General features: G+C 46.8%; 1 protein-coding gene across 2 annotated transcripts in view; it reads left to right on the top strand.

The window, feature by feature from the left end:
- LOC134468408 (E3 ubiquitin-protein ligase pellino homolog 2) overlaps positions 1 to 2,709 on the top strand; it is a 23,471-nt gene extending 20,762 nt beyond the window's left edge. For both annotated transcript variants that reach the window (XM_063222327.1, XM_063222328.1), the window contains exon 6: positions 1,484 to 2,709. In XM_063222327.1, the coding sequence (XP_063078397.1) occupies positions 1,484 to 2,107 (624 nt within the window). In that variant the 3' untranslated portion in view covers positions 2,108 to 2,709. The remainder of the gene's footprint in view (positions 1 to 1,483) is intronic.
- The last annotated feature ends 14,791 nt before the right edge of the window (positions 2,710 to 17,500 follow it).

The raw sequence follows: 17,500 nt of genomic DNA on the forward strand, positions 1-17,500 counted from the left end.
AGTCCTCAAAAATCCTGACTACATGTCGGACGGACGCGAAGGTTGCAGACAAAAGGCGCTGTGATTGGTCGTCTCAGCTACCTCCTTGTTCTTGTGACAGTGCTGGTAGTTTGCGAGAGCAAACCTGTCAATATTCTGTTAAATATGATGTCAACGCATTCTTTCTAGTGTGTGTAAATACATGAAGCTACAATGACTGAATTAGTAAGTCCTAACAAACAAATAATGCATCAGTTAGACCAGGGATTTCTGGCCTGCAAGATCATTTCAAATCTGTTTTACAGTTGGCCACATGCACCATAAATGTATAGCGTATTAAGACTTGAACAAGAAATTCCATTTATCACAGGAGTACAGTATGAGTGTACCCAGGCCAGTGAAACATCTCAAACTCAAATGCAACAGAATATGTGCAGGCACATTTGAATAATGATGGGAATGTGTTTGTGAAATTTAGATATTAGTATCAAGTGTGTGGGGGCACAATTTAAGATTTAAAAAAATACATATTGAGTTCGGCCCACGACTTCTCTCCAGATTTTGATTTTGACCCTCTAAGTCCATTTAGGTTTGACACCCCTGAGTTAGACACTCGCGGCACAATGCCTGCAGTCAGTAAAACAACAAAGAGAAGCCCTGGTAGCGAGTGTAGCCAAATGAAGTGGAAGGCCTTTAGTGGTTGTGGTGGATGGAGATGTAGACCATCAGCCCAAACCCACAGCTAAAAATAAGCCATAAACCAACACCCTCATGCAGCCAGTACTCCCAGTTATTGAACCACAGCTCAATTTGTCTCAGTGCCAGAGAACTGTGGTGGTGTGTGTGTACGTATATGTCTGTGTGTGTGTGTCCTCTGCCACTGCCACATAATCACACACACTGGAGGTTGTGTGTGTGTGTGTGTGTGTGTGTGTGTGTGTGTGTGTGTGTGTGTGTGTGTGTGTGTGTGTGTGTGTGTGTGTGTGTGTGTGTGTGTGTGTGTGTCTGATGCTGTAATTGGGGCATGCCCTGTCTCCTCTCTCCAGGCGACAGGTAAGAGCAGTGCCCTGCCTGCGGACCGGTCTCTGTGTGCCACACGGCTGTGGTGTGTGTGTGTGTGTGTGTGTGTGTGTGTGTGTGTGTCTGTGTGTGTGTGTGTGTGTGTGTGTGTGTGTGTGTGTGTGTGTGTGTGTGTGTGTGTGTGTATGTGTGTGTGTGTGTGTGTGTTTGTGTCTCCTCTCTCTCCAGGCTATACAGGAGAAAGCAGTGCCCTCCAGTGTGTGGGTTTGTGTGTGTCTGTGTCATGTGTCTGACGTGTATCCTGTGTGTGTCTCCTCTCTCCTATCTCTGTCTCTCTAGGCGGCGGGAGAGAGCAGTGCCCTCCAGTGTGTGTGTGTGTGTGTGTGTGTGTGTGTGTGTGTTTGTGTGTGTGTGTGTGTGTGTGTGTGTGTGTGTTTGTGTGTGTGTGTGTCATGTGTCTGACGTGTGTCTCCTCTCTCTCTAGGCGGCGGGAGAGAGCAGTGCCCTGCAGGACGGCTCGCTGGTGGACCTGTGCGGCGCCACGCTGCTGTGGCGCACGGCCGAGGGCCTGCTGCGGGCGCCCACCCTGCGCCACCTGGACGCCCTGCGGCTGGAGCTGAACGCCGGGCGGCCGCAGTGCCCGGTGGGCCTCAACACGCTGGCCTTCCCCTCGCTGCCGCGCAGCCACAGCCTGGAGGAGCGCCAGCCCTGGGCCTACCTGTCCTGCGGCCACGTGCACGGCCGGCACGACTGGGGCCAGCGGCCCGAGCGGCACCGGGAGGGGGGCGGCGGGCAGGGCGACGGGCCGGGGGGCGACGGGCCGGGGGGCGGCGGGGGCAACCGGGAGTGCCCGCTGTGCCGCTCGCTGGGGCCCTACGTGCCCCTGTGGCTGGGCGGCGAGCCGGCGCTGTACGTGGACGCCGGCGCCCCCACGCACGCCTTCACGCCCTGCGGCCACGTCAGCTCGGAGAGGACGGCGCGCTACTGGGCCGAGACGCCGCTGCCGCACGGGACGCACGCCTTCCGGCCCACCTGCCCCTTCTGCTCCACGCCGCTCGCGCCCTCGCCAGGCTACACCAGGCTCATATTCCAGGGACCCGTCGACTGACACACGCCTAACGCCACACTCTGCCCAACCTCCGCTTAGAAGGACCCCCCTCAAACACCCACTCCAACACCCCTACACCTACGCCAGGCTCATATGTCAAGGGTCCGTCGACAGACACACACACACACACACACACACACACACACACACACACACACACACACACACACACACACACACACACACACACACACAGCAGTCCTAAACCCTCGCACCCTTGCCCTGATACACCAGGACCTCCCACCTCCGAGGATCCATCAAAAACTACACCATCACCCCCAAACCCCAGTTCCACAGGCATGGACTGACCGCCCTCCCCCCAGGATACCTCACCAGTGCTCTCCCCCACACAAAATATCTCCATGCACCCCTTACCCTCACCAGCCCCCGCGCCTGTTGCCACTAGCGATCCTACACTGACTGGTGCCCCTGGCCACACAACACAACGCCACCTCCAACCAAAAGCAGCGTGAGGCGCGGACTGCCCGACCCCTAATCCCATCCCCCTGGATTACCCCCGCCGCGACCCCCACCCCCTCCTGGCTCCACACACCCCTGTCCCCTGACCCGACCCACTAACCCTGTGCCCCCGTACACCCCACCACACACACACATCACTCCTCATCATGTATGACCACAGCCCTCTGCCCCCCCCCATGCCTCATCTTCTTTACCCCCCCACCGCTCCCCTCCGCACCCAAGCCTGACCCTAAGAACCGACCTCCGGTAAAACCTGTAACCTCCGGTAACCTCAAGCTAACACCCCTAACCTAACACTGCCCCCCACCCCCTCCATCCTTTCTAAACTCCCACGGCCCCTTCCACAGACACACACTCACACACACAGCCCATCACAATCACACACACACACACAATCACACACTGCCCATTCCAGAGACACACACCGCCTGCCACATAACTAAGTCCTTCTTCTTGGTGTGTCCACACACTGCTGTTACCTCCTGCTGCAGCAAGTGTGCTCCCCACTCCCACCTCTAGAGGGAGACGGTGAGAAGGTGCGCTGCCAGCTCGCAATGTGTGGGACACTGTGGAATTCCCTTTCTGATGATAGGTAGAGAGCCAATCCCCCACCCCTCCCACACACACACACACACACACACACACACACACACACACACACACACACACACACACACACACACACACACACACACACACACACACACACACACACACACAATCACAATCACACACGCTACAGGGAATTGCATTACTATTACAGAACTTTATTAGATGACTAGGCTGCTAGCTGCTAATTCTTTCCCTCTGGGCAACCTTTAACCCCCCCCGACGTGTTAGCATTAGTGTGTGTGTGTGTGTGTGTGTGTGTGTGTGTGTGTGTGTGTGTGTGTGTGTGTGTGTGTGTGTGTGTGTGTGTGTGTGATATTCATCTTTATGGACTAGTTTGCCCCTTTGCGGCACACAATGCTGGAGGTTCCACCAGTGTCATCACACTTTCTACATTCTAGTTCTACGTTCTAGTTCCACATTCTAGTTCTATGCCGGTCCCACTGTGGCCTGATGGCCCACAGACAGCCAAACCAGAACCAAACACGCTTCTCCCAGAACCACCCAGGGAGAACCAGAACTCTTCACCCCGCACCTAGAGGACGCCCAATGGAACTCTTTTATCCTCTAAAACATGCCAACAGACCACCCTCCAGACGAAACCATTTTCCACCAGGAACACACCAACAGAACCTCAAGAGAACCAGAAATCTTTTTCCTTCCAGAAACTCTTAAAAACTCTGTACCACCGGGCCCAGAACACACTCTGAGTTCCTCCCCAGATGGAACCAGAACCACAAATGCACTGTTCTCCAGAGACAGCAGCAGAACACACGCACAGAACACCCCCACCCCTCCCCCTCTTTCCTGGATAGAACTAGAACTCTTCTCTATGTAAGCAATAGACACACAGTCCACCTAAGCTACTCTACTGTACTCTATTGTACTGTATGGTACTCTACTGTACTGTACTGTATCGCTGCAGTCCACTTTACTGTAAAGCCACACTATTGCCTCCACCACTGGGGCCCCCCCAGTGAGCAAGCCACCGCCCCCTTAACCCACCCCAGCGGTCCGGGTCTACAGGTAGCCTAGCCAGGCAGCAGCTCTCCGCCCGCTCCAGTTCCCAATCCGTTCCCACTCAGACCGGTGCGGTTCCTGGGGATGGCCCATGCCCAATCCACTCCCATCCATCGGTCTGGTCTGGTTCTTGGGGCTAACCCAGGTCTGTGCTGTGCTACCAATCAGCTGACGCAGACCATACAGTGATTGGTGCGGAAAAAAACAAAAACAAATCGCTCAGCTTCAGCTAACGTGGTATTGATGTGGTAATGGTGCTAATTGGCGTGTTGTGTTGTTGTGGGAGTGGAGTTTTGCAATGGTGTTCAACCCCCCACCCCCAAATGCCCTGCCCCTAGGCCCTCCACTGTATGTAGTGTATATGAAGAGCTCTTTTCCAAAATGAGATATATCCATTTTGTAGAATGTTGGAGAATTGACATTTTTGTATTGGGCATTCCATTGAAATGCATTGCAAAGGTTTAAAGAGGTTTTAAAGTATGTTCCCAAAGTATGTGAATGGCAAGAATTCACACATAGATGATAGGACCTCTTCACAGTCAATTCCAATATTAAATTGCAAAAAGTCAAAAATGGTGGATATAGCGTTTTGGAAAAGAGCTCTTCATATGGATGTCCATATGAATATGGATGCTGTCTCCGGTGCGAGTGTGATTATGGGTCAGTTGCTTCATCCATACAGTATGTGTGGATTCCGATACCATTTGGATTGGTCCTCCCTTACCTCGGAGCAGCTGCTGCCTGGTTCCTACCATCCGTTCAGCTGTCGTACCTAGAGCCGGTCGTACCATACCTGGAACAGATGGATCATTTTTTGTACCAGTGCGTGTCATAGCGTGTCAGTTTAGTGTGTGGTGACCTTGTAGCCTCCGCAGTGTATAGGACTGTGGCGATAGCGCTGACCTGTAGTGTGTAGAACAGTGTGGAGTTGATGATGATGATGATGATGATGATGATGATGATTATGATGATGATATTTTTCTATCTTGAGACCATGACAGGTCCCCCCTAACTCGCCCCTTCCCCCCACACACCTCTTTTTTATACTACAGTGTTTGATAGTTGTGTTATAGCAGTATGATACGGATATATAAATATATATAGGCTATATTGTGCGTATGTGTGAGCCTATGATGATGATGATGATGATGATGAAGTATACAATATGATTATGACGATGGTGACGCCATTGTGACTACTGCAGACCTCAGAGTTTAAACATGAACATACACGTATGCCACACTGTGTGACGTGACCCGATCTGGCTGGGCCTGGTCTGAACTGACCCAGTCCAACCTGTCCCGACTGCGAGTCACCAGCTGGGCCTTGGCTTTGGTTCTGGTTGCGATTCAGAACAGAACACAGCTGGGCTTAGGTTCTACTGTACTTGTACACCAAAAGTGACCACATTGACAGTCATTTTTTCTCAATGGAAGCAATTGAAATGTTGATATTTTTTAATATCTCTTGGCTGGTGTCTGAGTGAATACAGAGCATTCACGATGAAACTTCTTCAGCAAGCTTGGCTACTCAGACACGTTGATCATTTCTGGTGTACACATACAGTTAGGTGCTGGACACAGCTGGGCACAGGGTTCAGCGCTGGCTCGGTTCACACATGGCCCTCACCCGGCCTGGATAGGCCCACGTCAGAGTTCAGTGGAGCTGTTCATAGCCAGACACCACCTGGGACACAGAAGCAAAAACAAACAACAAAGAGCATGAAGTGATTAGGCACCAAAACACTTTCACTCTCCTCCCTCTCACACATTCACTCACTCACTCTCTCTTCTCCGTCTCACAAACTCTCTCTCTCTCTGTCTCTCTCTTTGTCTTTCTCTCCCTCTCTGTCTCTCTCTGTCTCTCTCTTTGTCTTTCTCTCCCTCTCTGTCTCTTCACTCCCTGATTTCATCATGTTGAATGTACTATTCAAGATGTCCAGGCAATACAGTATCTCTCCCTTGGTGCTATATGTAATACACCTACTGCTTCCCTATGACAGTGTGTGTGTGTGCGTGGGTGTATTTCTATAGAAGCATCCGAGCTCTCGAATTTGAAGAGACCTCATATGATACTTTGCACGCACGTGCACGCACACACACACACACACACACATTAGCGTACTGTGTACTTCTGGTTCCATGCTGTCAGTTGGTGAGTGTTTTTCTGGTCGGCCTGAACTGGAAGGATGAACAAATGTAACAAATGCCAAACAGCAGTACATTGGTAAAACTTACCTTCCTCCAGAGCACACACCAGATGTTAGTGGTCGAGGCTTTAGCTCACTTGCTAGCATGGACATTAGCAGTCAAGCCTTGAGCTCACTTGCTAACTTGGAGGCTAGCAGCCGAACCATAGAGTGCATCTTAATATGGGACCTTGCCTCCTCCACTTGCTTCCTCCACTCGCTTCTCGTCATGATGACATCACTGACAACAGCATTATATTTCTATATCTTGCAAAAGCTCAATTGTGGAGTATTTTTATCGTTTGCAATTGTTATGGTGAATGAAAAACAGTCCCTCAAAAGTTGTTGTGGCTAGGCTGACAGCTGGGAAACTTTATCGTTTTCTCCACAGAGGAGGGGCTAGGAGGCGGGGCGAGGAGACAAGCGCAAGTGGAGGAGGCAAGGTCACATATTGGGATGCACCCATAAACTCACTTGCTAGTGTGGACACTACCGGCCGACCATTTGGCTCACTTGCTAGCGTGGAGGCTAGCAGACGACTCATTAGCTCACTTGCTAGTGTGGACACTTGTGTCAGTGCCCTTAGATCATTTGTTAGCTAGTCTGCCTCCTATGCCGAAGTTTTGCTATGGGGTCGCGAGTTCGAGCCCCACGTGGCGAAGTAGTGCAGGATGACCCTGGTTTCACAAACCACGGAAAAATGGAAACCGCTGTGGATCTCTCGATGTCACTCTCTGTTTAACCAAGCACTCTACTGCCAAAGCTGGCTCTTACACATAGCCCAGGATGGGAACTAGGAACTTGTCTATTCTAGTCTAGACACCGGTGATTACAATATCCACTTCAATGTTTACACAAATACAATGCTGCCAAAAACCAGATGTGAAATGAGGATAGGTGGACAGGTGACCAGGAGGAAACAGAGATGGAGAGGGGGGCAGAGTGCCCATTACCACCCTCTGTAACAACCTTGTAGGGATGTAGGCTAGTGTTTGTGACGCCAGGCTAAGCGCATCCTAGATACAGGCATGGCGGATGGCCGTTGAGTTGGGCTGTGTGGTTTATTATTGCGTTAGTGTGTGAGCTGACTAGCCCCCTCTGGTGGACTGGAGGCTTTAACTGTGTTGAAGGTGTTATGTGATCGTGGCCAAGGCTTTGACATGGTTAACAAAGGCAGAGTGCAGTAAGAAAAGGCTTTCATTGGCCTTCATTCCACCTCCTTTATGTTGTGACAAAGCCTTATGGTCCAAATGTGTCCTGTTTTAGAGATATTGATATGTAACATTTTCAGTAACTACAATATCCAACTTAACACTAAGGCTTTGAAGGATTTTTTTCAGTTTCAATGTTGCCGTAGTCACTGCACATTGCCTTTGTAGGGCAGAGGTGTTCACAGGTGTGTGAGGGATTTCATACCATTTATTAACATGTCCAGTAGGCTCCTGCTCATAGCTATAGTCACACTATTTTTTTGTTTTAATGTTCATAATTGTATATTTTTTCCCATGAGTAATTCTCAAAAGTTGAGGTTCTCCCAGCTATTGGAGACACATCTACATGTTCTTACTGTTATTCAGTTATATGGCATGGGGTGCTATTGGGTAATCTCTAGGCTGTCCTCCCCAGAGTCTGCTCCCATCGGCTCATCCATTATGTCGTGGACTCCTATTGGTTCATGTGGTGTATGAGTGGGAGTTGGTGGCAGTAATAAGGAATTTGAGATTCTGCCCCCCTTTCCACACTATTGCATTACAATAAGCTGATGCTTTTACCCCAAACCACTTGCAGTGACAACATTTTAGATCAGTACTGTACAGGGTATTAGCTTTAGTCCCAGGAGCAATGGGCTTAGCAGCCCTGCTCAAGGACCCTACACCCCTGATGTGTGTGTGCTACGGTGAGACTTTGCACCACTACTGGGGTGTGTGTGTGTGTGTGTCTGTGTTTGTGCGTGTGCGTGTGTGTATGTGCGTGCGCCTGCCTCCACCAAATTTTGGGCAGCTGGTCAGTCTTCCTGTGAAGGTGTGTGTGTGTGTGTGTGTGTGTGTGTGTTAGCCTGGTGAACCAGCGCCACCCGCTGGACGGCAAAATGTTTTGTCTACGGGTGGGTCTGGCCTCGCATAATGATTCAATCAAGCCAGAATGCCATGAATCTGGCAAACCAATTACAACGCAAAGATGTGTTTTGAATCAAAGCGGGCAGGGTTTTGAGGGAAGGTTGTTCTCATCAACAATCTTCGGATGTATTATGCATCGAGGCCAGACTAAATTAGACATCCACATTTAGTCTGGTTTATCAGGCTATGTGTGTGTGTGTGTGTGTGTTCGGGGAACTCTAAACACTGTCAGTTGAGCTAGTTGTATGTCATATGACAATGATGCGCATGTGTGAGCAGTGTGTGACAGTGTTACCAAGCAACCATGGCTATGATCACAGGGTAAATTTGTAAGTCTGTAGTGAAATGTTGATGATGGTGATGGATTGGTGTTCGTTGTTGTGGTGTGGAGGTCTGCATCCATGGCAACCATGTCGAAGGCAGGAAGCAGGAATCAGTATTGCCCACCTACGGCACCATAGTGACAGCTTTCAGTTGCACATGAATAGGCGTACATATACGCACATATTCATTATACATACATACAGTACATACTAGTATACATCGCCTCAGTTACACATACTACATACACACAGATATACATCACTGCACTACTGTTTGTCTCATTACGAATTCATTTTAAATAGACCTTTCAGGGTTGGACCCACACACACAACTGAAACTAAGCAGGGTTGGGATTTCACTAGTGTAAAAAAAAATCACACAGCTGTGAAGATTCCCATTCATCCGTGTCACATGACCCAAAAGGGTTCAGTTGTGCGCAGCTGGACTTCTTATTGGGGCTTGAAGAATGTTCCGCTCCTCATTCAAGGAACCTCATCAGCTCTGGTGAGAAGAGAACAGCTGAACAGAATTTAATATGAGTTGTGATTTCACTTGTGTTTGATCACATGCGCTTCCAGTAGGAGCCACACGGGGGAGCTGTAGCATCTCCACACAGTAGCAGAACCATCCACACACACACAGTGCAGCAGATGCAGCAGCCTCACTGGGTTTCCATTGGATTTCTTTTTTTTTACATACACGGTGTGCATACATGTAGCTCAAATATTTCTTGTAGAAATCGAAATGCTACATTTATTGTCACAGCACTTGCATCGTTTCAAAAATGACTATGCATATTTTAACAAGAGTGCCAAACAAAAACAACTGCGCAAAACGTTGTCGATTTCTTCTCTTCTTTTCTTCTTCTCTTACCGAGTTGCAGGTTTTTTTGTGGCTGAGTAACTGACTACTGAACCGCGTAGTGCTATTAAGGCAAGCAGCCTTCCTCCCTCCCGCCATGCGACATGTCCAATACGACACCCTGTCTGTCCTATAAACCCCTCTTAAGCCAATCACACGCCACCTAGTCTGTCCCGTACACTTTCCTAAGCCAATCACATACCAGTGTGCTCTCCACACAACACTTTGTATTATTTTCCTCATTATTATTGTTGTTATTATTATTATTAATCTTTTGTACGTTTTGGTTTTGTAGTTATGAGTTCTTTTTTGTCTCACATTACCTGTGAAATCCTGTATCTCGAAACACCTGCATCCCTACTGTCTGAGCTAGAGGCACCTATGGACGGGGCTAGGCCGGGCTGGGCTGGGCTGGGCTGGGCCGGGCCGGGTAGCGACCCGCTGGCAACATGCCCCCCTCTGCCCGATGGCCAGTCTGGCCCCTGTCCTGCCCACGGACTCACAGCAGCCCTACAGGGAGCTGCCGAGGCGAGAGGCGAACAGGGTGCGCAGACAATCACATAGCCACACATCAATAAAGTCAAAGTGTTTCAAAACAACAGCCTGAGACTGACTTTGTTCTGTTGGCGTTGGAGAGGGTGAAGGGTGATGGGCAAATAGGCCACAGTTAAAGACTATGTTCCATATAGCCCAATATACCTGTTAAAACACACACACACACATTTTGTTGGCTATGTCTGATTTCTTTTTTCAGATGGACTCCTGGCTGCAACTTGCCGGCCCCTCATTCTCTGGGTGCTGTAATGAAAGCGCCTGACTAAAGCAGTAGGCTGTTTATATCCCAGATTCTGTAGGCCTAATACAAGGATTCAAGGATATTTATTGAAATATTATCCTTGAATCCTTGAATCCTTAATAGTATCATATACCGCTCTGTAATAATAGACTATAGCCTAAAATAATACCCCCTTCTAATAGTAATAGGCTATAGCTCTCTGTTAAACAATGAAAATAAAACAGGTTAATAGTTACCATATACATTGTACCAGTATGCGCTTATATGGTAAGTAAAAAAATGATTCTTGTGGATGTCAATTTTTTATTTTTTTAAATAGAAATATTAATGGACAAAAATGAAATATGCTTGGTGCCAAAAGGGGGTCCTGGCAGAAACGTTTGGGATTTGGCAAAGGACACGCTCAACTTCTTGGAAAAAAACGAAAGTCTTTGGGTGCGCGATAAAATGTATCAACTTAAGGAAGAAAAATCCGCACTCACAAACTGTGTCTCATTATTTATTTATACTTGTATTACCACCATGTCCAAAAGCAAACGTGTTTTGGCTATCAAGCCTTCATCAGTACCACTATTTTTCTTCCTTTAGAAAGGTTTGGGAACCACCTCTGTAATACCTGTAGTCTGGCTTTATTGATGACTTATAGACAGGCCTTTTGTGTGCCACAGTACTGTGGGATTGCATTTATTCCATGAATGATCAGGGTTATGAAGGGACAGCAAGTTAGAGAATCATGATGTAATGGTCTGGATTTGGTCTGGCTTCAACAAGGATTTACAGTTTTAAAAAAAGAAGGGGGGGGGGGTCTTAACATTCCAGAGTAACTCCAGATACTGTATTTACAACACTGTGGAGAGTCAAGTTACGCTGAACAGTGGAGTCAAAAGTCAGTGTAAAATTTTGCACAGCTTAATTTCAACTCTACAGCAAGACTATTAGGCCTACTAGCCCACACTGCTCCAGGTGCTACCAGTGTGCAATATTTTTTTCTTATTCCAGTGCTGATATTTACACAATATTGAGTAGAATTAACGCTGAAAATTTCATATGGACCAAAGAGTAAAATTAACACTGTTTTTGAGTGGGACCAAATGTTATCTGAAATGTAGTTAATTTCAACTCTGGTAGGCTACTTTTTTTTTTTTTTTTTACTGTGTAGGCCTTTTATGTTCATACATTGGCAGCACTATCTGTGTGTTCACTTGCTCACCTCTTATCATCATGTAACGTGCAGTCAGTTTAGCAAACGGTAACTCAGTCTCAGAGTCAGAGATTTTTGTCCCGGGCCCAGACAAAGCTGTCAGAGGCCCTGACTGTGGGATTGCATTTATTGTTTGTTCAGAGTTGGTAAAGTTACTTTATGGAACCCAAAGGAAAGGATACTGTCATGGTGGAATGTACAGTAGCCTGGGAAATCCTATGCTGCTTTGCACAATCTCACTTGTGATTTGGTCCGGTGATTGCCAGGCAAGCTGGAATGGCTTTTGGCCATGAGATACTTAGCCTAGTAGTGACCAGCCCATAATACTATAATTTCATTTATGAAATTGATGCATTTATGAAAGACTATGAGATACTTGGCGATTCATAAGAAAAGCCAAACTGCATCCTCATTAGGGACCCTGTCGGGTGTGTAGGAAGGACAGGCTAACCAGTCAATGCCCAGACATCAAAATGTATGCCCCTTTTCATGGCACTTTGACTAACCATTCAAAACATTCTATTGATAGCATGCGCCGCTAGTTTTGCAGCCTCGGGTAGTTATTCGGCTGAGTATAGTATGTCAACGTTGCCTTTGCAAGCACATATTAGGTCTGTGTGTCACATAAAAGGGGGGAATACAAAGAACGCTTCTTCCAAAGGCTGTGGACATGTAGTTACTCCAACTGTCCGGAGGGGGGCACTCTTCCTCCTCCTGCGACCACCACTGCTATCGCACAGCCGCGGGCACTGCGCCTCCGGGGCCGTCACGCCTGCTTCAGCTCCAAACAGCGCAAGGTCTCCATAAAACGGGGAAATCACGGATGATGGGCGGCTGAACTGTACCGTAACATTCAAGATTTTTTAATATTCTATTTTTCTATTTTATTCTATTTCCTTCCTTATTCCCCTCGGTCTGTGTTGGGTAGGCTATTTAACGGTGCTCACCGCTTCATGCAGCCTTATGACATGACTAGTCAACATGGATAGCTTTTACGCATTTGTCTTTTTTAAATGATCTCTTCAGGATATTGTAAGGCAAACGCAATCAGGCTAGAGAATTAAATATATGAACATTTACACAAACATCCATCCATCTTTTAGATTGTCCGGGGATTTTTTTCAATCAAAAGCTTGGGGCGCAGTATTGGGAATGATTTTACGCACACGTTTAGTCATTTTATTCTGCAAATTTGTATATATTTGTTCATATCTTCATAAATGTGCTGCACCTTAAAACAGGCAATTTCTCACATATTCTGACGAATATTTTGTGTATAATCATAAGTATGCAACTTTGATGTAAATAGGAATCTTTCATTTATTTCTCATCTAAATTGAGACCCTCGGGCTTATGTTGCCATTTCGGTATCTGGCTATGGGGCAGTGTGGAGACTCTGCTGTAGTAACCTATTACACACTCTGGCATAAAGCCTATACTATAACAATTAGTCTACAGACTCTGGCATACCCTTTAGGCTAAACAGCTATTACAGACTCTGGTAGGCTATAGCTATGCATTATTTTATAGCTTACATTTTCAGACTGTTATAGCCAATGACTACAACAGAGAAGTAGGCCTATAGCCATTACAGACTCAGACCATCTATTAGGGCTATTTTACAACCCCTTTCAGACTGTCTATAACTTTCACAGAGAGCTATAGCCTACTACTATTAGAAGTGGGTATTATTTTAGGCTATAGTCTATTACTATTACAGAGTGGTATATGATATTACCATTAGGCCTACAGACTCTGGGATATAAACAGCCTACTGCTATAGTCAGGTGCTTTTATTACAGCACCCAGAGAATGAGGGGCCGGCAAGTTGCAGCCAGGAGTCCATCTGAAAAAGAAATCAGACATAGCCAACAAAATGTGTGTGTGTGTGTGTGTGTGTGTGTGTGTGTGTGTGTGTGTGTGTGTGTGTGTGTGTGTGTGTGTGTGTGTGTGTGTGTGTGTGTGTGTGTGTGTGTGTGTGTGTGTGTGTGTGTGTGTGTTTTAACAGGTAGTAGGTTCTATGGAACATAGCCTTTAACTGTGGCCTATTTCTTATTTTCCTCATAAATCACGCACACACACACACACACACACACACACACACACACACACACACACACACACACACACACACACACACACACACACACACACACACACACACACACACACACACCATGCCATATTACAACACAGCCTATACCAAACACTTAAGAGGGGAATGTGTGTCCTTACTCGAAAGTCTCCTCTGATAAGACGTGTGTAGACATTTACTCTTTTAAGTTTAGTTTCTTCTTCACGTGGGACCCGGTTCGCCATCCACCTCTCTCATTATAGTTTAATAATAAACAGGAGCCTTTACTACTCCAGGCGTGATTGCTATGTTTAATCCGTGTGTAGGCATTAGACTGAGGCTACTGCCGTTAAAATGTGAGTGGGGGGCCGAGAGATTAATAAACTTTCCCCACTACTTTCTGCTGCCTCTGCTCTCTCTCTCTCTCTCTCTCTCTCTCTCTCTCTCTCTCTCTCTCTCTCTCTCTCTCTCTCACACACACACACACACACACACACACACACACACACTCTCTCTCTCTCTCTCTCTCTCACACACACACACACACACACACACACACACAGCAGTCTGCTAAAGGAATTTGCCCACCCGGCTCCTCAATCTCATTAGGCTTGAGCTAAAGCCGTTTCAGCGAGACTGCCCGGTCAGTCTTGGGTGGCGTCGGCTAATTACGGACGTGTTCACGCGGCTAGCTAGGCTATTGATTTAAAATAATCACATTTCGTTAATGTGTTGGCGTTGTATCTTTGTTCATGTTCTGATACACCCATTACCAGAACCGTTATTGTTTTGTAATTACTAATTCATCCTCCACCGGCCAGAAGCTGCATAACGCACAACCTCCACGCAGCCCCTAACCAACTGCAGGCCATTAAAGTGTAGACTAGTTAACTGACGCACACCGTCAGATTTCTTACAGCTGTTTAAATCAAGATATTGAACGGCTTTGACTCTTCTGGTGCTCATACAATTTATTGATCCGAAGTAGCCAAGCACATGCCTGTTTGTTTTTGTGTGTGTTTTTTTATAATGGTTATTGATCCGGTGCTCAAAGCACGCTGTTATTCTGTTAGGCTACTTTTGCTCATATTATTTTAATATGGCGGCGGCAGGCCGCTTTCTGTTGTTTTGTTTGTGAGTCGGAGCTGAAGAGGCACTGCTGTCTTGTCTGACTTAATAGGCCTTTAATGCGCGGCTTAGCGGCTGTTTGCGCAGTAATGGGCTGGAAACGCTACTTTGCACCCTGGGCCTACCAAATTAATTTGATGAGTGCGGAGATAGCCGTTATCTCGCTCACTACGGGTTGCTGCCTGCCGTCACCGCTAGGTTACAGACGGCGGTTAGAACACTTCTTTTAATGGGAGAAGTCTGTGGCTTTGCATCAAATTGATGTGTGTTGCTGTGGCTCGTGAGCAATTAATGACAAAGCAAAAAATGAATAAATCTAAAATTAATCCGTTAATAAGGTCGTCATAACTCCTCTCTCTCAGCTCTGGAATAGTAGGCCTAGAAAAAGCCTTGACTCAAGACAGGACTATTTGTAATACGGACTGCATTAGGCCTATTGTTGTTGTTATTGCTAACATAGGCTATTATTATTATTGTTACTATTATTATTAGCCTATTGCTATTAGGCTTAGGCCTATTATTATTGTTAGTAGTAGGTCCACTAGTAGTAGCCTAGCCTGTAGTAGCCTAGTAGCTATCAGGCCTTTGCCTAATTACTAAAATCTGCAGGCCTGTTCATTGTGAATTGGGATGATCTGATCTGTAAATATTCTTTTCGTCCATAATAAATCCGAATGTAAAATGCAAATGTCGACACAAATTAATCCACATTTTCACCTGCAGCGAATTCAATTAATGGTTCATCCCAGTACGCTAGTAATAACCTACCAATGTATGCAAAAATATCAAATGGGTTTCAGAATTATGACAAATCTCGTGGCTCGTGTCCAAGACTCACACTCACCTAGTTTTGTTTCAGGACCACGGACAGCTCCAAGCGCGTGACGCAGTGTGCCCGTGGGCTCTCGTGCAGCTGAAGCAGGTATCTAGTGCTCTATGCGCGCGCCCCCCTGCTTAACCTTGACAATAAATCGTATTACACAATTTTGGCATTTCTTGGCAACGTTACACCCGAATAACCCGAATTTCGTTTCGCCTGAACTTATTCGATCGAATGACAGCCGCCGTGGACCCGTTGAAATGATTTGCTGGCTGATATTTTGGTATTTTGCCCCTTATACTTTCCACACTGAAACTATTTCACTGTCTAAACGGTTGTGATAGGCTAGTTAAGTTGAGGTTATCACCCACAATTAATACCGATAGCGGTAAAATAAGATTGAAATAAAAAACTATCTTCGTTTTCTTCCTTGGGTTTATATTTTTAAAATGGCGCTTTTTGCTCGCGACAGACTTTAGAATGCTCAAGAAGCTCATTTACCAGGGGCTGGCTGTGTAGAACATCAGCATTTTAATTTGTCTCGTTAAAATAAACACTTCTATTAATAGTAACGTGTAACTTGAATGAATATGCTCTAGCCCAATTTCTGTGCCACACTGTGGGTAAATGGGAGTGTGCGGTTGTTAAGTGTGCGCTCGCCTGGTTAAGTGTGTGCGTGTATGTGTATGTGTGTGCTGGAGGAGCGGGTCACACACGAGACGTGTGTGTGTGTGTGTGCGTGCGTGTGCGTGTTTATTACTAACTCTGCATGCTCGCCTGCGGTCCCCCACTGTATTGACTTGCGAACTGATTATTCCATTAGAATAAAGGGATTGCTGCGCATGCTCCCGGGCTCTCCGGGTTGAGGGCAGTTTTTGCCGAGCGGCGGCTGACTGATGGCTCAATAGCTCGCGTGAGGGAGTGGGAAGACCGGGAATTGATTAAACCTTGAATTTAGATAGGAGCCTCGGGCTTCCGTTTCGTCTCTCCGCATTAGAGTGGGACTAAACGGCGGGAATGAATCAGAGGGGTGATCATCACAGTTTGAAAAGGCGCGTGGGATGACTGCCCGCGAGCCAGTGGCCCCTAATCAGGCCCCAATTAAAGACTCCTAATGAGGTGTCATCTTTGATATAGGCCAATAAAAGGTGTTTAACGAGACGGTGAGAGGTTATCAGGCCCGGCCCGTTAGAACTTCCTTCTCCCCCGCAGGCCACTCGTGTGTCCACGGCTCCAACACCTGACCTCATTACTCACGCGCGCGCCTCTCATTTGACTCAGTCCTCGTGCGAATACTAGCGCCTTCTACTGCGCAGAATTTTGGTAACGCAGGGGTTTTTTTCTAATTGGGTTTATGTTTCATGTTTTGCTGATAATGCATGGATAACCACAACATCACACACAAAAGCCCATCTCAAACGATCAGTTGGAGGTAACCAATTATAAAAGTAGGCCTAATAAATTACTGTAATGCATTACTTTTTGTTGTAACGCAGTAATGCAAGGCACAAGGGGATCTGTAATAGATAGTTATAATGCTACTATAATAGCCTATATTTTAATGCAACCTGGATTGTAATGGTGTTTCATGGTAGGTCAGATAGAAGCTATTCCTGAACCTGCTTGTATTTAGTCTGCATGCCCGGAACACCTGGATGGGAGGCGAAAGAGGTATGACTCATGAAAGATCCATATTTACATCTATTTCTGCCTAATGCAGAGGTAGTGGAATACCTTAACTCATATGGTTATAGTAACATTGTAATGTAACACAT

The sequence above is a fragment of the Engraulis encrasicolus genome, chromosome 18 (assembly GCF_034702125.1).
Source record: "Engraulis encrasicolus isolate BLACKSEA-1 chromosome 18, IST_EnEncr_1.0, whole genome shotgun sequence".
NCBI lineage: Eukaryota > Metazoa > Chordata > Actinopteri > Clupeiformes > Engraulidae > Engraulis > Engraulis encrasicolus.